At 48.8% G+C, this 24,600-nt stretch overlaps 1 protein-coding gene across 4 annotated transcripts in view; it reads left to right on the top strand.

Moving 5' to 3' along the window:
- Window positions 1–24,028, top strand: part of LOC148683763 (uncharacterized) — a 154,753-nt gene extending 130,725 nt beyond the window's left edge. Inside the window, exons 2-5 of one of the 4 annotated variants that reach the window (XM_088654963.1) lie at window positions 2,376–2,437; window positions 22,432–22,490; window positions 23,034–23,110; window positions 24,006–24,028. In XM_088654963.1, the coding sequence (XP_088511089.1) occupies window positions 2,376–2,437; window positions 22,432–22,490; window positions 23,034–23,100 (188 nt within the window). In that variant the 3' untranslated portion in view covers window positions 23,101–23,110; window positions 24,006–24,028. Of the gene's footprint in view, window positions 1–320; window positions 637–2,375; window positions 2,438–18,723; window positions 19,278–22,431; window positions 22,491–23,033; window positions 23,111–24,005 lie in introns of those variants that run through there. The other 3 variants (XR_015946520.1, XR_015946521.1, XR_015946519.1) reach the window with 3 other exon arrangements.
- The last annotated feature ends 572 nt before the right edge of the window (window positions 24,029–24,600 follow it).

Raw genomic sequence — 24,600 nt, 5'->3', positions numbered from 1 at the left:
CTGGTCCAGCCTCCTCTTTTCCCAGGGTCCTCCCAGATGCCAGTGAGAATGCTGCAAGCAGGATTTGAGCCCAAGAGCCCTCTGCCCACCTGGGACTTCGTGTAACGGCTATTCTGAAGCATTTCCATCAGGACTAGTAGCCTTTGACCACCCTCTCCTCCATTAAGTCGCCTCATTCTCTTTTAAAGCCATGCAGTCGGAGATGCTCTTTTGGTGCCTCTCATGGCCTGTGACAGCCCATTCACATGTCCCTCAAAGCAGCCCTTAGCGCTGAGTTCTCTGGTGCTTCAAAGATACCTTCTTTCTTCCAGGATCTCCTGTCTGCACTGCTGTGGCTGCTGCCAAAGCCTCCCATAAAAAGAACAGGAACGTCTGCCAGGAGGATACCAAGTCCTTCTTCCTCCACAGGGCCACGCTTCAAGAAAATGGTCTCCATCACCAGCACCCAAGCTGATGGACAGAGAGTGAGACTCCATCTTCCGTTGCGTTCCAGTCTGGCCTTTCTGGATTGTAAAGTCCTTCCAAGTCGCTGGAGGAAACCATTCTACTCAGTGCCTTGCATGTCTCCTGGGATGCCACGCATGCTGTCTGAATGTGCCAGTCCCTGACAGGAGGAGGAGGGCATCTCTGGCACAGGTTAAAGCTCAATAAAGAAATTGGTTGCTTTCGATACGCCAACGATTAAATAATATATTGTGATAAAAGGATGTTAAAAAGTAAAAGTAACCAGCAGGTTTCTTTCCTTCTCTGCCCTCTGAGTCTGCTTCTGGGAGCTCTGCTTAAGAAGGCTGGTTCTCACCAGCCCTTTCTCCTTGGAGTCCTTGAAGCTGCAGGTGAAGTCACTCCCCCTTCTCCCCCTTCAGGCTGCTGTTCAGCAGGTGAAGCGGATTCCTTTCCCATGACACTATCCCCCTCCCCAACGTGCACCTCAACCTACCAGGTGGGTGCCGCCTTTTGGGGAGCACGACGGTGGAAGTGTTGGACCAACTGGACGTTGGGGGAGTGTGGACATGCAAGGCCTCTTCCCCTGAGGATTTTCCATTAAGTCCATGTCCATTAAAAGGCCGTAAACCCCCTCCCCCACTTTCTATCATCTTCTTCTTTGGTGAGAACACGTAGCCAAGTAAGATTATCTTTCGTGAACACGATCTTAATAGTGAGTCCATAATGGACGGTGGAGGCCAATTCTGGGTCCACACGTCCTTCCACAGTTTCCTGGTGGGAGTCGTTCACGGTGAGGATTTCCCAAACGTGCCTTCCTCTTAGCTCATTTCTCTCTTTCGTCCTAATTTCGACCGTCTTCAATGTCCATGACACCATCAGTAAAGGCTGTTCTCCAATTGGAGCACTCGAAAGCCAGCTTGTTCCCATTGTTTATACTACATTTCTTTTAGATTTGCATTGAGAGAGTCTTTAAACCTGTTTCGTTGACCATCAGCATTACATTATTAAGTTGTTTGGGAAGACGATAATCAGGTATAGCCCAGGTCTGTAGAGCAGCTTCCCAGGTAGTTGGAGAGGGTGGTGTGAGGCATCTGGGCCTTAGCAGTAGGAGCCAAGCCTTAGCTCCGTGGCCCTCCTAAACCGAGGGAATTCTGTTCCTGGGCAGCTGGCAGAGCCCCTCTTCTCTTGTCAGGGAATGGGCACATGCCCCGGGCGATGGCGACTGGACTATTGATCCTAAGCTGAATAGCAGACCTGCCCAGCTTCAGGTGCCCCCTTCTAGAACCCACCGCTCTCAACCGACTCTCAACTGCCTCTCCCACCAACATTCAAACTCCCCTTCCAAGCCTCCGTCAATCTTCTGTCTCCACCAGAATTCCACTCTCTCTCTTTCCCCCTCCCTCCCTGCCTGACATTCCATTGGGAATTCTAACATCATCACTTCAATTACCCAATTACACATTTTTTTTAAAAAAAATATAGATTTAGGGGGGGAAATCATGGTTGGTAACTGCGAAGGTAAGAGGAGCTCCGCGACCAAGGGGAGATGAGCGGCATATACATAAAGAAATAATAATAATAATAATAATAATAATAATAATAATTCATAGGAACAGTAGCTGTAAAATCTATGTAGGCAAAAATTATTATGCATTTGCGGGGGACACCCCTATACCCTAGAGATTAATGAATGGTAGATTTGGAGTATTGAAGGGCAGATTGGAAGTCAGGGGGAAAGTGCAGGCTCAGATTTCTTCCCAAGCCAGGGCCTCACCTGGGAGAGAGACAGAAACATGCCCAAAGGGGTGGTGGCCCATCGGAGAGCCTGGGAGAGACATAAGACAGGATCTCTGAGTTTAGACTTTGGGATTCCCTGGCATTTCCCATCTGTAACCTCTTCCTCTGTTTGCATTTTCCTTTCTGTCTCCCAGCTCCTGAAAGGCTGTTGTGCCGTCGGGCGCAGATGTCCAAAGATTGTCATCTTGAAGTTGTGGTATGTTTCTTCCATGGGGAATTCATTCTCCACATGTGCCGGGAGGTCGTGGGAGCAACCTGTGTGAACCGGGGCTGGGCTGGGAGCAGGCATGTCTCCCCCCAGCCCCTCACCCCCCTGCTTCCAAAAAAGGGGACGGGCTATTCTGTTCCCCGGCAGGTGCATTGAGAGATGGCAGCCAGTGGTGGCGTGGGCTTGGGCACCATGGCAGGGGTGCTTGATCTGCCTCCCTCCTTCCCTGGATCAGCTGGCCAGACACCCTTGCTAGGGCTCAGGCTGTCCCCACAGAAGTTTGGGGCTTCCCCGGGGGGGCCCTATGTGTCCACCGCAGGAGCGCACTGGTTTCAGCCGGGCTGCTCTGTGCCACACAGGAGAAGGAGAAGTGGGGCTGGGGGGAGGCTGCAGAGTGAGGAAGGGAGGGAGCTGGGAAGGGAGACAGGTGGGTGGGGGGAGAAATATTGAGGCTGATGTTCCCCAGAAGGGAATTATTAGGGGCAACCCACAGGAGCCCTGTCCCCTAGAGAGTAGAATGTCCTTCTTCCTTCGCAGGGCCGTGGTTTGGGAGGCTCTGCTACGGCGGCCGAGCAGCAGCCCAGCGGTGCCAGGGGGAACCTCACAGTACGCAGGTATGCTGGGACCTTGTGTGGCAGGGGAAGTTTTCCCAATCATCCTGCCTGTATACTGGGTACCACATGGCAGAGGGGGCCCAAGCATTGCAGACAAACAAGGGGGAGGGGTGCCAAATTGTAGGGTCGTACGGCAGCGCTGTAGTTAGGGGGTGGTGAGGTGGGCCCCCGCCAGGGGCGCCGGTGAGGGGCACGCACACAAAATCGGCTAAAATCATGTCCATAAAAATGTCTATGAATAAAAATATCAATTATTGCCTCATAGGAAAAGGTTTTAAATGGAGGGTGAACTGAATGGGTGGAGGGTTGGAGGAGAGGCAGCAAGAAGAGCAAATTTGTCAGTGGCTAGGGGGTGCAATCTGGACAGTTCTGCCAGGGGCGCAAGATCACCCAGCTATGGCTCTGTTTACAGGGCACCGTTGACATTTGAGAGCCCAAAGTTGGCCCTTGGTTGGGCACAGATCCAGATTAAAACCTGTGGAGGCCCCTAGACAGTCCAAATATCACTGGGCTCCTCACAAACAATCTGATATATTTTTTATTTTAGCAACCGACAATATCCAATTTTAATACGCAAAACGAACAGTATTGATTCTGATCCGTTGTTTCCTGGCCCATAGGCCGGTGCCTGCTCTGTCCGTTGGGTAATCTGGATCTGGTTGGGAATGCTTCTGTGGAGATGAATCCTATGATTCTCCATCCACCCCCAAGGTCCTTCCTTCCTTCAGACTAAGGCAGACATTGTGTTTGGAACTGGATCTGGGGGAGAAGTGGCCCTCCTTGCCTTCTTAGCCCATCTTTTCCCCTAATTTCTCAGTTACCATAATGGCCCTTAGAAGAAAAGAGATAGATGTTCTTATCTATATATTTATCTGGAACTCCTCCAACCTATCAGACTAACTGAGCTTCTTTCTTCCTTAGGCGAGAGGCCGGCCAGAACAAGGGGGGAAAGGCTCCCGCTTCAGGTAAGTGGAAATGCCAATCGAGTGCCCCATATTATAGGAATGCTTCTTTCCCGTGTCCCCCCCACCCTCATGTGCCATGTTTCTGTTTTATTTGCAGTGAGGGAGCCTTTCCCCATAGTATACTTCGTTCTGGCGGAATCCCTGGAGAGACGTGGCGAACATCAGGTACTGGGGCAGAGGGAATGAAGGGTCCTTGTGAAACATGTTTCGGGATATCTAGGAACACTCTCCCCACCTGAGGCTTCCAGGAAGTGCTTTTCAGAAGCATTCCTCCCTCCAACTGGGTTATCTTGCATAACCCTCTGCACCATGCAATTTTCTTACCCTCATTGAAAGCCCCCTCATCCAAGATGCTCTTGTGGGGCATCTGGTTGTCCTTGGCTTCCACTACAGGATTGCCAGGAGAGAGAAGCCTTTCAATCTTTGGTGTGGCTAAGATAGCTGAATGTGCCCCCATTCCTTATATGATGTCCTTCTTCCTCCACAGGGCCACGCCTCCAGGGATGAGGCTCCATGTCTAGCTCCTGGGATGAAGAAGCAGAAAACATCCCGGCGGCTCCCGGCTGCGATCCCTCGCAGTGCTGCCCCACTGCCCATTCTCCGTACGGGCATGGCTCCTTCCCGGCCCGGCTTGGCGCAGAAGCAGCAGCCAAAGTTTCCTCCCATTAAAACATCAGAGAGGGAGGAAACTTTGACTGCTGCTTCTGTGCTAGGCCGGATGGAAGATGCCCGTACGGAGGCCAAGTTGGGAGCATTAATAAGATCAGGTAGGAGGACATGCCCTTCCCTTGTCCCCCACCCTCCTGCCCCAGTCTGGGACTAGCGTGGCTGGGAGCCAGGCCCCGGCTGATGTCTCCGTTTCCTTTGCAGCGAGGGGAAAATTCAGCCGGGGAGCCGCCGCATTCCGGGAGGGACTGGAGCCCAGACAACGGCCTCTCGCCTGTGAGGTATGGGGACGGGGGAGGAGGGGGGCATTAGGGAGCACACCAGAAGGGCATGCAGGATCAGGCCAAGGGCTCACCTGGTCCAGCCTCCTCTTCTCCCAGGGGCCACCCAGATGCCACTGGGAAAGCAGCAAACAGGATCTGAGCCCAAGAAGCAGTGCCTAGCGTCCCGTTCTCCCCTGCTTCAATGATCCCTTCTTTCTTGCAGGATTTCCCGTCGGCACCGCTGTGGCTGCTGCCCAAGCCTCCCCCAAGGAGAGCTGGTAAGAGGAAGGGGAATTTTGCCTGGGGAGGGGAGAACACCCTACGAGTTGAGCGTACGTGTTCATGCTCTCAGTGAATTTCTGAGAAAGGCGGGTTTGGGACCTTTGGGGCCTTCCTACAGGGCTTGCTTGACTACAACTCCCATTGTCCTTGACCACTCTCCTTCCCCCCTTTTTCTTTTTAAATAAAAAAACAGACTGAGGACTCCCAGTGATGCTGGTTGGCGGAGGAAGAGGCAAAGATTAATTTCAGAGCCTTTGGATCTCAGCTGAAGATTCCAGATTCTGATGTTTCAGCTGCTGAAGCATTTGAAAGCTGAGATGTGATAAATAGAAGAAAAAACATCCCCCTGTTCATCCTTTGGACATATCGGTTAATATTGTTGTTGTTGTAAAGTCAAGATAAGATGAATCTTCTGCCTCAGAGAAATATTCCGGTTTTGAGGATATTCTGAACGACCCGGCACAGAGTGAAGTAATGGGAAGTCCTCATCGTTTGGTCGAACACAAACTTGGTGTATTATGTGCACATACTCCTTCCTTCTCATGAAAATGTTTCTTACCTGTGTCCCTGTGGCTTCAAGTAAACCATGTTAAACAGTAGTTGTACACACAATCTCTCACCTACCTTGATGAAAAAAGGTACATTAAATGCTTAAATATATTCCCTTTGTTCTGTGTTTACTGTCAGTAAAAATGTCCTCTCATTGGGTTTTTTTTTTTAAAAAAGTGGGGAAATATCTCTATTCAGGGCAATTACGGTCTCATGTCTGCCACTGTAGAACTGTAGACATTAAAAAGTCTATAGAAAAGGGATATTTTAGATGGAACGTTCTTGTTCTTTGCCATATATAATCCAGGTACTTGCTGTTTAATCTTTCTTTCCTTGTTCTTGATGACTTGACATGCCATCTTTTAAAAACAATGAGTAAGATTTTCCTATAAATGCAACCAAACGAAACAAAACCAAAACCTGAGCTCCCCACTGGGGCAACACAAGCTCTGAAGGGTTCAGGCTGTCGCAATTTGGGAAATGAGCTTGTGGCATTAGAGGGAGAGACCACCTCATCAGCACACAGCCTCTAAGACTGTCCCCGGAGTGAGAAAACCTCCCAAATTAAATCCAAATAAGGAGAGAGATTTCAAAGGATCATTGGAACAACTTTTGAAAGGAGTCTGGGAGTGAAATAAGGGAGTCCCCTCTAGACCTGGTTAGAACCACATGGGGAAAATCGGACTGGAAAGAACCGGATACAACAAAACCTTTAGTCTCAGAGTATATGGGCATTGAAGGGATCAAAGAATTGTAGAGCTGGAAGGGACCACAAGGATCATCTAGTCCAACCCTCTGCAATGCACGAGCCCCACGTTGGGCAAAAGAGTCCTGCAATGCAGGGGGTTGGACTAGATGACCCCAGTGTCCCTTCGAACTCTACAATTCTTCGATTCTAATACAAATGGTGTGAATGGTGTGAATGGCTTACATCTGAGGGGCTGTGATGACCCACTAAGTTGCATCCTGCAGGGATAGAGGGCCTCACCCTGAAGAGAGACTGCTTCCCATCACTCATTTAGAACTTTAAAAGCTTGACAACCAGGAGCAGGAAGAAAGTACTGAAAAATCTGTTCCAGGATCTGTTGACTTCTTGCTGCTCTGCATGGGCACCAGGGCACACTAGCAATCAGCAACGGTTGGGCATCTTCTTCACATATATTTTCCAAATACATTCTAGGTGGTTAGTTCTGCCCCACTGAAGCCAGCTTGCACTTTTTCCTATTATTGTGACTCACAATTGCTACCTTCACATACGAAAAGCATTTCTATGACCAAAGGAGCAATCCTATAGCCAGCGTGGTGTAGTGGTTAAGAGAGGGGGACTCGGAATCTGGAGAACTGGGTTCGCTTCCCCTCTCCTCCACATGCAGCTGCTGGGTGACCTTGGGCCAGTCACACTTCTCTGAAGCCTCTCGGCCTCACTCACCTCACAGAGTGTTGGACCTGCCAAATGCTTCTTCTGCTCCTTGTATAGCAAGATCCATTGGAATGAGCACTGGACCCACTGTATCTCTAGCTTGAGCTAGGAGGTTCCTGGAGCAGCCGGACTACACAGGCTTAACTCCCTTATCCTCAGCTCAGCAGGAGAGAATCTGGAGTATCTCCCTCAGCCTGACTTAGCCAGAACCTAGACAGCTGAGCTGAGTTTGGCTGGTCTTAACTGGCATAAACCCTGAAACAGGGTGGGATTGAGGCAGGATCCTAGGCCTATTCACATGACCCAGCAACTCAGTGAAACTCAAGCACGATAACTCAAGCGGTGTCACTCAAGCAGTGGAGGCGATAGATGTGATCCCCTCCCCCCTTTATTTGTTTGTTTTGTAGCACAAGAAATTATATTTCTATGCTGCTTTTCATCTGCATTAATCGCAAATTGGCTTACATGCAATAAATAACATTAACAATAACGTAATAGAACATCACAAAAGCAACATCAAGCAGACAACATAAATCTTGTGCACAGGATTAGTCTCCATGTGGATGAGCCTCAGCGCTGGGAGAACGGTTGAGTTTTGTTTCACTTTCAGACATCTCTGCTTATTACTACATTCAAAGCAGAGATTTTTGTTTAAAAACAAACTCTTAGTCGGTTTTCCAATAAATTGGCTCATAACCCTGACTCGTAAAGCTGGTTCCTCCGCTGAGAATATGTGTGCTAAAGGTGGGGGGAAAAGACAAGGTAGGACCACAATCAGCAACTGGAATACCTGAAGATGCTGTTTTCAACAGGAAAAAAAGGAAAGGAGCAGAAGTGAAAACCAGACCTGAAGTCATTTCCTCTGATCTGAAAACCCAGGTCCTTAGTTCCAGATGGTAGGAGAAGGTGGGCACAATATTGGGAGTTTTTTTTGATAAAGTGGTACCTCAGTTTTCAAACACCTTAGTTCCCAAATAACTTGAAACCCAAATGCTGCAAAACTGGAAGTAGGTGTTCCGGTTTTTTCAAACTTTTATCGGAAGACGAACATGCTCTGTTTTGAGTCCCCCTGTGTTTCCTGTTGCGCTGCTCATGTGAGCCCCCTCCCCCCATTGTAATTCAAGCCTTCTGTTTCCGATTGCAGTGTTCCGAGGTGATATTTGGAGCTTATATTTAGTGCTTTTGTTTTTGTTATTTCTTTTGCGGTTTTGGTTTTGAGGGTTTTGCAGTTAATTTGTTTTTGTGACTGTGTGGATCCGAGTTCAGCTACTGATAGATGGATTGTGTGACTGCGAAAATGGATAAAAGACCCCCATCCAAACAATGACTATCACCAGTGGAGGTAAGAATTTTTTTTAGATTTCATTTTTTTTAAGATTTCATTTTTATCATCTACAATACTGTTTTATTTATTTTAAGGTACAGTACATTGATTACTGCTTTCATTTTATGGATCAATGGTCTCGTTAGATAGTAAAATTCATGTTAGGTTTCTGTTTTAGGCGTTGTTTTTAAAACTCTGGAACAGATTAATCCATTTTGCATTACTTTCTATGGAAATGTGCACCTTCGTTTTGGAACGCTTTGGTTTTGGAACAGATTTCTGGAACGGATTAAGTTTGAGAACCCAGGTACCACTGTATAGAATGTTTTAAAAATACATTTCATTGCCAATGTTTTTAGCACTGCAACAAACTGTTATCCTGACAAAAATTTGGGAGTATTGCAGTGTCTTTTGGTCTGAGTACAAGCAGGGCATGATGAATTAATACTTTTGACTACCGATCCGTCTGATGGTTTAACTTCATGGCCATTTGTTTATTTAAAATACTTCTCATGATTCCACAACTGCGCAAGATAGCTCACAGCATTTATTTAAGACAATTCCATTCAGCAAAGACAAACCTAAAACGGAAAGCAGTTAAAAATAAAAAATTAAAGGAACATACAGTCGTATCTTGGATCTCGAATGCCTTGCAACTCGAGTGTTTTAGCTCCCAAACACCGCAACCCCAGAAGTGAGTGTTCCGGCTTGCAAACGTTCTTTGGAAGCCGACTGTCCGACGCGGCTTCCGATTGAGTGCAGGAAGCCCCTGCAGCCAATTGGAATCCGTGCTTTGCCCCACCCCAGAACCCACCGCTCTCAACCAACTCTCAATTGCCTCCCCCCCCCAACATTCAAGCTCCCTTTCCAAGTCTCCTCCAATTGTCACTCTCCATCAGAATTCTTGAATCCAGCTTGGGAAGGCTGGCTGCCCTGCTGTGGGGGACAAGTCCCTCTGGAAAGGACTCTACTCTTTCTTAAAGCCACAACAGTCTCCACCATGTCTCAGTTCACCAAAGGTGAGAGCCTGGAACCCCATGGGCTCTTGCCACCACTCGGCAGAGAGAGGGGAGGGAGGCACCCAACTTTCGGAACAATATTTTATCCACCCTGCTCTGTGAAGTCATCCTGTTAGAAGCATATGAGCTTCTTCCCGTTCCTGGTTGCAAGGAAGTGAGCTGCAGGTTCTCCTCCCAGATCTAAAAATCAGGTGTCTTTCCCCCAAACAATCCTGGGAATTGTAGTTTGTCAGGGGTTCTGGGAATTGTAGGTCTGTGAGAGGAAAGCTACAATGCCCAGGATCATTTGGGGGACATCATGTGCTTTAGATGCTCATTAGATGCACCTTAAATCATAGCATCATAGAACTGTAGAATTGGGAGGGAACCCAGGGGTCATCTAGACCTACCCCCTGCAATGCAGGAATCTCAGCTGAAGCATCCATGGCTGATGGCCATCCCACCTCTGCTGAAAAACCTCCAAGGAAGGAACGTCTCCTGCCTCCTGGGGGATTTCTCCCCACTGTCAAACAGCTCTTGCAGTCAGAAAGTTCTTCCTCCAAGGAAAGAGAGTCTACGGTCTTCCAAGGGATTCCTCTGAGATATTGACAGGGCTGCATGGTGGGGCTCTCATATCCATGTCCTGAAGGACAGAGAGCAAAACCTCTCTGACTCTCTCTGACTCTCTCTCTCTCTCCTTTCTCCACCCCAGGCAGAATCACAAGGGGTCTGTGCATCTGATTTCAGATTTAGATATCTTTATTGTCATTGTCCCCTTGCGGGAACAACAAAATCTGGCTGGTAAGAAGATGGTTGGAGTTTGGAGCCCAGCCAGGGGGGGTTGTGGGCAGGATCCTGGCATTGTCTGGGGTGGACTAGATGACCCTTGGCATCCCTTCCAATTCTACCATCAAGCAGCCAAAGGAACGGGTGGGGGAGCAAGATGCAGAACCAGGGGAGGCAAAACCACACACCCCAACAGCCCCCTCTGGCCTGACCCACGGGGGCCTCGTCCCAGCACACTTTGACCTCCTGATTTTATTTTTCTTAATTCAGCTGCCTGACAACCCAGCAGCCTGGCCCGTTTGCCAACTGATGTCACAAAATGCTTTGCAAGCAAACAAGCAATAAATTTTCTGTACTAGTAGTTTAAGATTAAGCACACTTAGATGGACTTAAGCCCTATAGAAATAAATAGGACTCCTTTTCTAAGTACAGTGTTACGTCTACTTACGAATAACTCTACTTACGAATGTTTCTACTTATGAATGGAGCTCCGTCCGCCATCTTGGATGCGGTTTAGATAGGATTTTTTCTACTTACGAATTTTTAGATAGGGTTGCTTATACTTACGAATTTTTTCTCCCAATGCATTCCTATGGGATTCGACTTACAATTTTTTTCGACTTACGAATGTGCGTTCGGAACACATTAAATTCGTAAGTAGAGGTACCACTGTAACTATATTATATAGACAGCTTGGAACTATAGCTGACCATAGGAAGAGCTGAGTATCAGTAAATTAAAATCAATTTGCCCCAACACGTTCTACCAGATTACTGCATTGCATAAGTATGAAGATAAACCCTCAGCCTGTAATTGATATGAAACCAATCTGTGTTCCAAAGTTCTCATGAGAACAGATTTGATCAGGGCAACATGATGTACAGACAGTGACATCTTGGTTCTGGTCTGTCACAGAGTCAACCTGTATGTTCCGAGGCAGAAGCCCTCCGGTTTCTAGAATATTACTAATATTGTAAAGGAGAAAAAGGGAAGGTGGATTATTAAGTTATTAGAGGGTAGTTATTATATCTACCCCCTTCATGGATCAATGCCTTGTCGTGGCGAAGGGGCTTGAATAACTCAGAGAAGCTATGAGCTATGCCATGCAGGGCCACCCAAGATGGACAGGTCATAGTGGAGAGTTTTGACTAAACGTGATCCACCTGGAGAAGGAACTGGCAAGCCACTCCAGTATCCCTGCCAAGAAAACTCCATGGACAAAGACAACAGGCATATAAAAGTTATGACGCTGAAAGATGAGCCCCTCAGGTCGGAAGGCGTCCAACATGCTACTGAGGAAGAGCGGAGGACAAGTACAAGTAGATTCAGAGCTGATGAAGCGGCTGGGCCAAAGCCGAAAGGACGCTCAGTTGCGGATATGCCTGGAAGCGAAAGGAAAGTCCGATGCTGTAAAGAAAAATATTGCATAGGAACCTGGAATGTAAGAACCATGAATAGAGGTAAGCTGGATGTGGTCAAAAATGAGATGACAAGAATAAATATCGACATCCTGGGCATCAGTGAACTAAAATGGAAGGGAATGGGTGAATTCAGTTCGGGTGACTATCATATCTACTACTGTGGGCAAGAATCCTGTAGAAGAAATGGAGTGGCCCTCATAGTCAACAAAAGAGTGGCAAAAGCTGTAATAGGATGCAATCTCAAAAATGACAGAATGATCTCGATACGAATCCAAGGCAGACCTTTTAACATCACAGTAATCCAAGTTTATGCACCAACTACCGGTGCTGAAGAAAGTGAAATTGACCAATTCTATGAAGACCTACAACACCTTCTAGAAATGACACCAAAGAAGGATGTTCTTCTCATTACAGGGGATTGGAATGCTAAAGTAGGGAATCAAGAGATAAAAGGAACAACTGGCAAGTTTGGCCTTGGAGTTCAAAATGAAGCAGGGCAAAGGCTAATAGAGTTCTGTCAAGAGAACAAGCTGGTCATCACAAACACTCTCTTCCAACAACACAAGAGACGACTCTACACATGGATATCACCAAATGGGCAGCATCGAAATCAGATTGATTATATTCTCTGCAGCCAAAGATGGAGAAGCTCTATACAGTCAGCAAAAACAAACCTGGAGCTGACTGTAACTCAGATCATCAGCTTCTTATAGCAAAATTCCAGCTTAAACTGAAGAAAGTAGGAAAAACCACTGGGCCAGTAAGATACAATCTGAATCAAATCCCTTATGAATACAAAGTGGAAGTGAGGAACAGGTTTAAGGATTTAGATTTGGTGGACAGAGTGCCTGAAGAACTATGGATGGAGGCTCGTAACATTATACAGGAGGCAGCAACGAAAACCATCCCAAGGAAAAGGAAATGCAAGAAGGCAAAATGGCTGTCCAACGAGGCCTTACGAATAGCGGAGGAGAGGAGGCAAGCAAAATGCAAGGGAGATAGGGAAAGATACAGGAAACTGAATGCAGATTTCCAAAAAACAGCAAGGAGAGATAAGAGGGTCTTCTTAAATGAGCAATGCAAAGAAATAGAGGAAAACAATAGAATGGGGCAAACCAGAGATCTGTTCAAGAAAATTGGAGATATGAAAGGAACATTTCGTACAAAGATTACCATAATCAAGGACAAAAGTGGTAAGGACCTAACAGAAGCAGAAGACATCAAGATGAGGTGGCAAGAATACACAGAGGAATTATACCAGAAAGATACGGAGGTCTCGTACACCCCAGGTAGTGTGGTTGCTGACCTTGAGCCAGACATCTTGGAGAGTGAAGTCAAATGGGCCTTAGAAAGCACTGCTAATAACAAAGCCAGTGGAAGTGATGATATTCCAGCTGAACTATTTAAAATTTTAAAAGATGATGCTGTTAAGGTGCTACACCCAATATGCCAGCAAGTTTGGAAAACTCAGCAATGGCCAGAGGATTGGAGAAGATCAGTCTACATCCCAATTCCAAAGAAGGGCAGTGCCAAAGAATGCTCCAACTACCGCACAATTGCGCTCATTTCACACGCTAGCAAGGTTATGCTTAAAATTCTACAAGGCAGGCTTAGGCAGTATGTGGACCGAGAACTCCCAGAAGTGCAAGCTGGATTTCGAAAGGGCAGAGGAACCAGAGACCAAATAGCAAACATGCGCTGGATTATGGAGAAAGCTAGAGAGTTCCAGAAAAACGTCTACTTCTGCTTCATTGACTATGCAAAAGCCTTTGACTGTGTCGACCACAGCAAACTATGGCAAGTTCTTAAAGAAATGGGAGTGCCTGATCACCTCATCTGTCTCCTGAGAAATCTCTATGTGGGACAAGAAGCTACAGTTAGAACTGGATATGGAACAACTGATTGGTTCAAAATTGGGAAAGGAGTACGACAAGGTTGTATATTGTCTCCCTGCTTATTTAACTTATATGCAGAATTCATCATGCGAAAGGCTGGACTAGATGAATCCCAAGCAGGAATTAAGATTGCCGGAAGAAATATCAACAACCTCAGATATGCAGATGACACAACCTTGATGGCAGAAAGTGAGGAGGAATTAAAGAACCTTTTAATGAGGGTGAAAGAGGAGAGCGCAAAATATGGTCTGAAGCTCAACATCAAAAAAACCAAGATCATGGCCACTGGTCCCATCACCTCCTGGCAAATAGAAGGGGAAGAAATGGAGGCAGTGAGAGATTTTACTTTCTTGGGCTCCTTGATCACTGCAGATGGTGACAGCAGTCACGAAATTAAAAGACGCCTGCTTCTTGGGAGAAAAGCAATGACAAACCTAGACAGCATCTTAAAAAGCAGAGACATCACCTTGCCGACAAAGGTCCGTATAGTTAAAGCTATGGTTTTCCCAGTAGTGATGTATGGAAGTGAGAGCTGGACCATAAAGAAGTCTGATCGCCGAAGAATTGATGCTTTTGAATTATGGTGCTGGAGGAGACTCTTGAGAGTCCCATGGACTGCTAGAAGATCAAACCTATCAATTCTTAAGGAAATCAGCCCTGAGTGCTCCCTGGAAGGACAGATCGTGAAGCTGAGGCTCCAATACTTTGGCCACCTCATGAGAAGAGAAGAATCCTTGGAAAAGACCCTGATGTTGGGAAAGATTGAGGGCACTAGGAGAAGGGGACGACAGAGGACAAGATGGTTGGACAGTGTTCTCGAAGCTACGAACATGAGTTTGACCAAACTACGGGAGGCAGTGCAAGACAGGAGTGCCTGGCGTGCTATGGTCCATGGGGTCACGAAGAGTCGGACACGACTAAACGACTAAACAACAACAACAACATTATATCTACACAAGCTATTACTTCCAATATCTAAAGGTTAAAATCTTTTCATATGGCACTAAGCCCCAAGACCTCCTTCTGCATATATTGTGTTTAAAATTGGGAAGCTCGGATTTATAACTGTGTTCATAAGATAACATGCAACCTTAAATATGTAATATGGGAGACTATACAGTGGTGACCTCTGGCTTCTTCCCAAAACACCCCTAAATGTGGCAAAGGGGTGCTATGTTCCTCACTGCCAGAGGGGCCGAGATTAAATGCTGACCACCAATCATGGCTCAGTCTGTAGAGCCTGACTCTTAATCTCAGGGTCATGGGTTCGAGCCCCACTTTGGTTGCAAGATTCCTGCATTGCAGGGGGTGGATAATCCTTGTGGTCCCTCCGAGCTCTACAATCCTATGGTGCTAAAGGAAGAGTTAAGAGGCTTAGCCCTACCACAACTCCATAGCGGCAGCAGCACCCCTTCTGCTATGCTTTCGTTGGGACTCCTACGCGGTGGACATACTATCAAATGCTCATTGGCATGGATAGCCAAATCCATCGCTACCAACAACGCTCTTTGGAAAACAGGACAGTGGATGGGAAAGGCCTCCTTAGAGGGCCGTACGGTAAATGGGGTGCAGATAGTACAGATAGTCAGAATTGGCCCTTGGATGCACATCTGATTAAACCTGTGGGGCCTGATTCAGCCAAGTGAAAGGAATGTGGAAGGCTGCTTTTGTGGGGGGAGGAATTGGGAGGGAGACAAAGAGCCCTACCCTCTTCTTCTTCTGCAATGGGAATAACCAACAAAAAGGGAACAAAACACACCGAGTGAATTTTTCACAGCCCCAAAGTTGTTGTTGATTGAGTTTATTTATTGAATTATTTAAGCATGCAAAATAGGGGATGGATGTAAGGGTTGATGGGTCCAAGGAGGCATGATGGAAGCAACAGTATTTGTTCTTCAAGTTTCTTTGTCACATTTATATATGAGGAGGCTAGAATCTAGCAGCAATCCAACAGAATAAGAAAGCTAGCTACTATGGTCCGCATTGCTGACACATATCTAAAGAAGCAGGTAAGTATTGGAACTTTTAAGTCGGTGGTTTTTATTCACACAATGTTCCCAGTTGCGCCTCAGCTGTGTCATATCTACGGGAAATGGCCAAGAATAGACCCACATCCCATGTCAATCTGGCCTCCTTTGGGAGAAAGAGTGCAATATGAATTCAACAAATAAAATAATTAAGAGTGTTCCGGCTTGCGAACGTTCTTTGGAAGCCGAACGTCCGACACGGCGTCTGATTGAGTGATGGAAGCTCCTGCAGCCAATCAGAAGCCGCCCCTTGCCCCCCTCTAGAACCCACCACTCTCAACAAACTCTCATCTGCCCCCCGCCCAACATTCGAACTCGCTCTCAAAGCCTGAAAGGACTGCTGTTCAGCTGCTTTCTTTCTGTAACGGATATGATTGAGTTTTCCAAAGGTCAGAACCTGGAAACCCATAGGACATGGGTGGGCAACTCCCAAGAGACTGCAATCTACTCACAGAGTGAAAAACAAGTAGTGATCTACCCCATATTTGGGGGTTCAGGTTGTTGAGATTTTTTAGGGAAGAAAGCCCGTTTTGTAGGGGTTCCCTTCCAACTCTACCATACTGTACTATGATTCTATCAAGCAGCGAAAGGACAGGGCAGGGGAGCAAGATGTCGAACAAGGGGAGGCACAACCACACACCCCAACAGCCCCCTCTGGCCTGGCCCACGGTGGCCTCATCCCAGCACACTTTGCCCCCCCCCCCATATTTATTTTTCTTAATTCATCTGCCTGACAACCCAGCAGCCTGGCCCCTGTTTGCCAGCTAATGACACAAAGTGCCGCTTTGCAAGCAAGCCTTATATTGCCCTGCAAGAGGGATGCCTGTCAGGTGACGGTGAGAGTTTTGTGTTAACCCATCACAAATCATGGTTGGTAACTGCGACGGTAAGAGGACCTCCGAGACCAAGGGGAGATGAGCGGCATATACATGAAGGAATAATAATAATATATTTTGCTGTTGAGCCAAAGAACAGAGGAAACGGCGCTGGAAATGTTAATTCCATGGGGAATCCATTCCCCACATGTGCCAAATAGGGCTGGGGGCTTGGAGCAGGCCCATCTCACCCCAACCCCTTGCCCAGAAGAAAATTATTGGGCTAGACTGGGACTAGCATGGCTGTGAGCCAGGCACCTGCTCATGTTTCTGTTTTCTTTGCAGTGAGGGAGCCTTTCCCCAATGTCTACTTTGTTCTGGCGAAATCCCTGGAGAGACGTGGATGCCTGTCAGATGATGGTGAGATACTTGTCCATCAGCGGCAATGAGAAGGAACTGTGAAGGTAAGAGGAGCTCCAAGGCCCAGAGGAGAGGAGTGGCATGGAAATAACATCACCATCACCATCATTATTATTATTAGCGTCACCCGTCATTGATGCATGTGGCTTGGCTCCCTGGTTTGCCTTGAGCTATTGATAGCTTGGCAGGTCCTCAGCTGTGTCTCCAGGTGATATTTTCTGTTGTGAATAACTGGATGGTTACTTCCTCTGTTTTTGACTTCCTTTCTGTCTCCCAGCTCCTCAGAGAGGAAGGCCACAGTGGCTCCTGTGGCGCAGGGCCATTGAAAAACCTTCCTTGGAAGTCGTGGTATGTTAATTCCATAGGGAATCCACTCACCACATGTGCCGGGAGATTGTGGCACCAACCTGAGTGAAACGGGGCTGGGGTGAGGGTGGGGGAGGGTGGGGGAGCAGGCCTGGCTTGCTCCAACTCCTCGCCCCTCTCCTTCCAAGCCAGGGGTCAGGCCGTCATGTGCCCAGGCAGGAGCAGCAATCATTGGCAGCCAGTGGAGACGTGGGCATAGGCAGCATGGCAGATGTGCTTCTTCTGTCTCCCTCCTTCCCTGGGTCACCTGGCCAGGCACCCTTGCCAGCACTCAAGCTGTCCCTGCTGTAGTTTGGGGGCTGGCCCCCCAGGGCCCCTATGTCCCCACCGCAGGAGGGCCCTGCCTCCGCTGACCCACTTTCCCCTGCTCTCCTTCTGGGTTGCTGTGTGCCACGCAGGAGAAGGAGGGATGTGGCTGGGGGGAAGCAGCAGAGGGAGGAAGGGAGGGAGCTGGGAAGGCAGATGGGGGGGGAGAAAATATTGAAGGTGATGTGCCCCAGTAGAAAATTATTGGGGATGGCCCACAGGACCCCCATCCCCTAGAGAGTACAATGTCCTTCTTCCTTCTCAGGGCCGTAGTTTGGGAGACACAATCAAGGCTCCGGCCGAGCAGCAGCCCAGCGGTGCCACAAAACCAACCAAAATGTGGAGGTATGCTGTGACCTTCTGTGGCAGGGGAAGTTTGTCCCAGTGATCTTGTGAACTGAATGAGGAAGCTGGATTTAGATATTCCTATGGTTTTATGGGACATGTGTCTGTGGTCCACCTGGGCAGGACAAGGGACGTGATTCTCTCCCATGCCAACACCACATCTCGGCCATCTTTGGCGCAGAAGCAGCAGCCATAGTTTCCTCCAATGAATACATCATCTCAACTGATTTGAGAGAGGGAGGAGACTTTGGCTGCTGCTTCTGTGCTAGGCTGGTTGGGATGGAGCCGAGACGTCCGTACGGAGGCCAAGTGGGAGAAGCATGTAGGATCAGGTAGGAGGAAACGCCCCAAATTCAAAGAAAATCTCAAGTTATTACAGTGAGGGAAACTTTGGCTGCTGCTTCTGAGCTATGCCAGCTGGGAAGGAGCCAAATTGCTCATACGGAGGGGGCGGCCAGGTTGGGGATACTTATAAGATCAGGTAGGAGGAAATGCTCCCTTCCCAGGTCCCCCACCTTCCTGCCCCAGACTGGGGCTAGCGTGGCTGGGAGCCAGGCGCCTGCTGATGTCTCCGTTTCCTTTGCAGCGAGGGAACGACTCAGCCTGGGAGCCGCCACATCCTGGGAGGGACTGGAGCCCAGACAAGGGCTTCTCCCCTCAGAGGTAATGGGACGGGGGGGAGGGGGTCCTTAGGAAACACGCAAGAAGGGCCTGCAGGATCAGGCCATTGGCCCATCTGGTCCAGCCTCCTCTTTACCCAGGGTCCTCCCAGTTGCCTGTGAGAATGCTGCAAGCGGGATTCGAGCCCAAGAGCCCTCTGCCCACCTGGGACTTCCTGTAATGGCTATTCTGAAGCATTTCCATCAGGACTAGTAGCCTTTGACCAACCCTCTCCTCCATTAAGTCACCTCATTCTCTTTTAAAGCCATGCAGTCGGAGATGCTCTTTTGGCCCCTCTCATGGCCTGTGGCAGCCCATTCACATGTCCCTCAAAGCAGCGCTGAGTTCTCTCCTCCTTCAAAGATACCTTCTTTCTTCCAGGATCTCCTGTCTGCACCCCTGTGGCTGCTGCCAAAGCCTCCCATAAAAAGAACAGGAACGTCTGCCAGGAGGATACCAAGTCCTTCTTCCTCCACAGGGCCACGCTTCAAGAGAATGGTCTCCATCACCAGCACCCAAGCTGATGGACAGAGAGTGAGACTCCATCTTCCGTTGCGTTCCAGTCTGTCCTTTCTGAATTGTAAAGTCCTTCCAAGTCGCTGGAGGAAACCATTCTGCTCAGTGCCTTGCATGTCTCCTGGGATGCCACACAAGCTGTCTGAATGTGCCAGTTCCTGACTGGAGGAGAAGGGCATCTCTGGCACAGGTTAAAGCTCAATAAAGAAATTGGTTGCTTTCTATATGCCAACGATTAAACAATATATCATGAAAAAAGATTGTTAAAAAGTAAAAGTAACCAGCAGTTTTCTTTCCTTCTCTACCTTCTGTGCCTGCTTCTGGGAGCTCTGCTTCAGAAGGCTGGTTCTCATCAGCCCGTTCTCCTTGGAGTCCTTGAAGCTGCAGGTGAAGTCACTCCCCCTTCTCCCCCTTCAGGCTGCTGCCCCATGACACTATCCCCCTCCCCAAGGTGCACCTCAACCTACCAGGTGGGTGCCGCCTTTTGGGGAGCACGACGGTGGAAGTGTTGTATCAACTGGACGGTGGGGGAGCATGGACATGCAAGGCCTCTTCCCCTGAGGATTTTCCATTAAGTCCCTGTCCATTAAAAGGCCGTAAACCCCCTCCCCCACTTTCTCTCATCTTCTTCTTTGGTGATCACACGTAGCCAAGTAAGATTATCTTTCGTGAACACGATCTTAATAGTGAGTCCATAATGGACGGTGGAGGCCAATTCTGGGTCCACACGTCCTTCCACAGTTTCCTGGTGGGAGTCGTTCACGGTGAGGATTTCCCAAACGTGCCTTCCTCTTAGCTCATTTCTCTCTTTCGTCCTAATTTCGACCGTCTTCAAAGTCCATGACACCATCAGTAAAGGCTGTTCTCCAATTGGAGCACTCGAAAGCCAGCTTGTCCCAATTTTTTATACTACATTTCTTTTAGATTTGCATTGAGAGAGTCTTTAAACCTTTTTCCTTGACCATCACCATTACATTATTAAGTTGTTTGGGAAGACAATGATCAGGTATAGCCCAGGTCTGTAAAGCTGTTTTCCAGGTGTTTGGAGAGGGTGGTGTGAGGCATCTGGGCCTTAGCAGTAGGAGCCAAGCCTTAGCTCCGTGGCCCTCCTAAACTGAGGGAATTCTGTTCCCGGGCAGCTGGCAGAGCCCTTCTTCTCTTGTCATGGAATGGGCACATGCCCCGGGCGATGGGGACTGGACTATTGATCCTAAGCTGAATAGCAGACCTGCCCAGCTTCAGGTGCCCCCTTCTAGAACCCACCGCTCTCAACCGACTCTCAACTGCCTCTCCCACCAACATTCAAACTCCCCTTCCAAGCCTCCATCAATCTTCTGTCTCCACCAGAATTCCACTCTCTCTCTTTCCCCCTCCCTCCCTGCCTGACATTCCATTGGGAATTCTAATATCATCACTTCAATTACCCAATTACACATTTTTTAAAATATAGATTTTGGGGGGAATACCCACTAAACCCTGGAAATTGATAAATGGTAGGATTTGGGATTATTTGGGTTTTGAAGGGAGAAATATAAGATGCAAGGGCAGTTAAGAAAGAATTCAAGGCCCCGGAGAGACTAACTGGAAATGCAAGAGAAGATGAACAGAGATGGGGGAATCTGGAAGGGGGCTGGGATAAGTGGGTGCTTAGGTGGCAGGAAAAGAGATGCTTTGAGCAGGGGTGCTGAGAAAAAGGAGGAAGAGGAGGAGGAAAGTCTGGAATCCACCTTGCGAAGGCTGCCCTCCTGTGGGGGTCACGTCCTTTTTGAAAGGACCCTGCTATACTCTTTCCGTCCGCCATGTCTCAGTTCTCCAAAGGTGAGAGCCTGGAACCCATTGGGCTTTTGCCACCACTCGGCAGAGAGAGGGGAGGCACCCAACTTTTGGAGCAATATTTTATACATCCTGCTCTGTCAAATCATCCTATTCGAAGCACATAAGCTTCCCGCTCCTGCTTCCTAGGAATTTGGGGGAAGTGAACTGCAGGTCCTTCTCCATGTTCTAAAAAGCAGGTGTCTTCCCCCCAAAGGATTTTGGGAATTGTAGTTTGTCAGGGCTTCTGGGAATTGTATGTCTTTGAGAGGGAAGCTACAATGCCCAGGATCATGTGGGGGATGTCATGTGCTTTAAATGCTTATTGGATGCACTTTAAATAATAGGATTATAGAATTGTAGAGTTGTGAGGGTTCCCGAGGGTCATCTAGTCCAACCCCCTGCAATGCAGGAATCACAGCTAAAGCATTCATGGCAGATAGTCATCCAACCTCTGCTTAAAAACCTCCAAGTGTTGGAATTTCCTTTCTTGTAACATAAATCCATGGCTTCAGGTCCCGCGGGTCTCTGGAGCAGAAGAAAGCAATCTTCCTCCCTCCTCCCTGTGACGGCTCTTGAGATATTGGCCGGGCTACATGGCGTGGCTCTCATATCCATGTCCTGAGGGACAGAGAGCAAAACCCCTTTCTTCACCCCATGCAGAATTGCAAGGGGTCAGTGCATCTGGCTGGTAAGAAGATGGTCAGAGTTTGGAGCCCAGCTAGGGCTGGCAGTGGGCAGGATCCTGGCATTGCGTGGGATGGACTAGATGACCCTTGGGATCCCTTCCAACTCTACCATGCTATGATTCTATCAGGCAGCTAAAGGAATGTGCAGGGGAGCAATATGCAGAACCAGGGGAGGAATAACCACACATGCCAACAGCACCCTCTTGCCTGACCCATGGTGGCCTCATCCCAGCACATTTTGAACCCCTGATTTTATTTTTCTTAATTCATCTGCCTGACAACCCAGCAGCCTGGCCCCTGTTTGCCAGCTGATGTCACAAAGTGCCACTTTGCAAGCAAGCCTTATATTGCCCTGCAAAAGGAATGCCTGTCAGATGATGGTGAGAGTTTTGTGTTAACCCATCACAAATCATGGATAGTGTGTGTGAAGGTAAGAGGAGCTCCGAGGCCCAGAGGAGATGAGCGGCATATACATAAAGGAATAATAATAATAATAATAATAATCATAATAATAATTCATAGGAACAGTAGCTGTAAAATCTATGTAGGCAAAAATTATTATGCATTTGCGGGGGACACCCCTATACCCTAGAGATTAATGAATGGTAGATTTGGAGTATTGAAGGGCAGATTGGAAGTCAGGGGGAAAGTGCAGGCTCAGATTTCTTTCCAAGCCAGGGCCTCACCTCGGAGAGAGACAGAAACATGCCCAAAGGGGTGGTGGCCCATCGGAGAGCCCGGGAGAGACTTAAGCCAGGGTCTCTGAGCTTAGAATTTGGGATTCCCTGGCATTTCCCATCTGTAACCTCTTCCTCTGCTTGCATTTTCCTTTCTGTCTCCCAGCTCCTGAAAGACTGCTGTGCCGTCGGGCACAGGTTTCAAAATGCCAGCTTGAAGTTGTGGTATGTTTCTTCCATGGGGAATTCATTCTCCACATGTGCCGGGAGGTCGTGGGACCAACCTGTGTGAACCGGGGCTGGGCTGGGCTGGGAGCAGGCATGTGTCTCCCCCAGCCCCGTACCCCCTGCTTCCAGGCCAGTTGTGTGCCCCGGCAGGAGCATTGAGAGATAGCAGCCAGTGGTGACGTGGGCATGGGCACCACGGCAGGGGTGCTTGATCTGCCTCCCTCCTTCCCTGGATCAGCTGGCCGGACACCCTTGCTAGGGCTCAGGCTGTCCCCACAGAAGTTTGGGGCTTCCCCCGGGGGGCCCTATGTGTCCACCGCAGGAGCGCACTGGTTTCAGCCGGGCTGCTCTGTGCCACGCAGGAGAAGGAGACGTGGGGCTGGGGGGAGGCAGTAGAGTGAGGAAGGGAGGGAGCTGGGAAGGGAGACAGGTGGGTGGGGGGAGAAATATTGAGGCTGATGTTCCCCAGAAGAGAATTATTAGGGGCAGCCCACAGGAGCCCTGTCCCCTAGAGAGTAGAATGTCCTTCTTCCTTCGCAGGGCCGTGGTTTGGGAGGCTCTGCTCCGGCGGCCGAGCAGCAGCCCAGCGGTGCCAGGGGGAACCTAACAGTGCGCAGGTATGCTGGGACCTTGTGTGGCAGGGGAAGTTTTCCCAATCATCCTGCCTGCATACTGGGTACCACATGGCAGAGGGGGCCCAAGCATTGCAGACAAACAAGGGGGAGGGGTGCCAAATTGTAGGGTCGTAAGGCAGCGCTGTAGTTAGGGGGTGGTGAGGTGGGCCCCCGCCAGGGGCGCAGTTGAGGGGCACGCACACAAAATCGGCAAGAATTATGTCCATAAAAATGTCTATAAATAAAAATATCAATTATTGCCTCATACCAAAGGGTTTTAAATGGAGGGTGAACTGAATGGGTGGAGGGTTGGAGGAGAGGCAGCAAGAAGAGCAAATTTGTCAGTGGCTAGGGGGCGCAATCTGGACAGTTCTGCCAGGGGCGCAAGATCACCCAGCTATGGCTCTGTGTACAGGGCACCGTTGACATTTGAGAGCCCAAAGTTGGCCCTTGGTTGGGCACAGTTCCAGATTAAGACCTGTGGAGGCCTGTGGAGGCCCCTAGACAGTCGAAATATCACTGGGCTCCGGCAATATCCAATTTTAATACGCAAAACGAACAGTATTGATTCTGATCCGTTGTTTCCTGGCCCATAGGCCGGTGCCTGCTCTGTCCGTTGGGTAATCTGGATCTGGTTGGGAATGCTTCTGTGGAGATGAATCCTATAATTCTCCACCCACCCCCCAGGGTCCTTCCTTCCTTCAGACTAAGGCAGACATTGTGTCTGGAACTGGATCTGGGGGAGCAGTGGCCCTCCTTGCCTTCTTAGCCCATCTTTTCCCCTAACTTCTCAGTTACCATAATGGCCCTTAGAAGAAAAGAGATAGATGTTCTTATCTATATATTTATCTGGAACTCCTCCAACCTATCAGACTAACTGAGCATCTTTCTTCTTTAGGCGAGAGGCCGGCCAGAACAAGGGGGGAAAGGCTCCCACTTCAGGTAAGTGGAAATGCCAATTGAGTGCCCCATATTATAGGAATGCATCCTTCCCGTGTCCCCCCCACCCCACCCTCATGTGCCATGTTTCTGTTTTATTTGCAGTGAGGGAGCCTTTCCCCATAGTATACTTCGTTCTGGCGGAATCCCTGGAGAGACGTGGCGAACATCAGGTACTGGGGCAGAGGGAACGAAGGGTGTTCTTGTGGGGCATCTGGTTGTCCTTGGCTTCCACTACAGGATTGCCAGGAGAGAGAAGCCTTTCAATCTTTGGTGTGGCTAAGATAGCTGAATGTGCCCCCATTCCTCATATGATGTCCTTCTTCCTCCACAGGGCCACGCCTCCAGGGATGAGGCTCCAGATCTCGCTCCCGGGATGAAGAAGCAGAAAACATCCCGGCGGCTCCCGGCTGCGATCCCTCGCAGTGCTGCCCCACTGCCCATTCTCCGTACGGGCATGGCTAATTCCCGGCCCGGCTTGGCGCAGAAGCAGCAGCCAAAGTTTCCTCCCATTAAAACATCATCTGAAGTTATTTCAGAGAGGGAGGAAACTT

The sequence above is a fragment of the Zootoca vivipara genome, chromosome 12 (assembly GCF_965207765.1).
Source record: "Zootoca vivipara chromosome 12, rZooViv2.hap1.1, whole genome shotgun sequence".
Lineage (NCBI taxonomy): Eukaryota > Metazoa > Chordata > Lepidosauria > Squamata > Lacertidae > Zootoca > Zootoca vivipara.
Note: the sequence above shows the minus strand (reverse complement) of the source record. Positions and strands in the feature narration are given on the sequence as shown.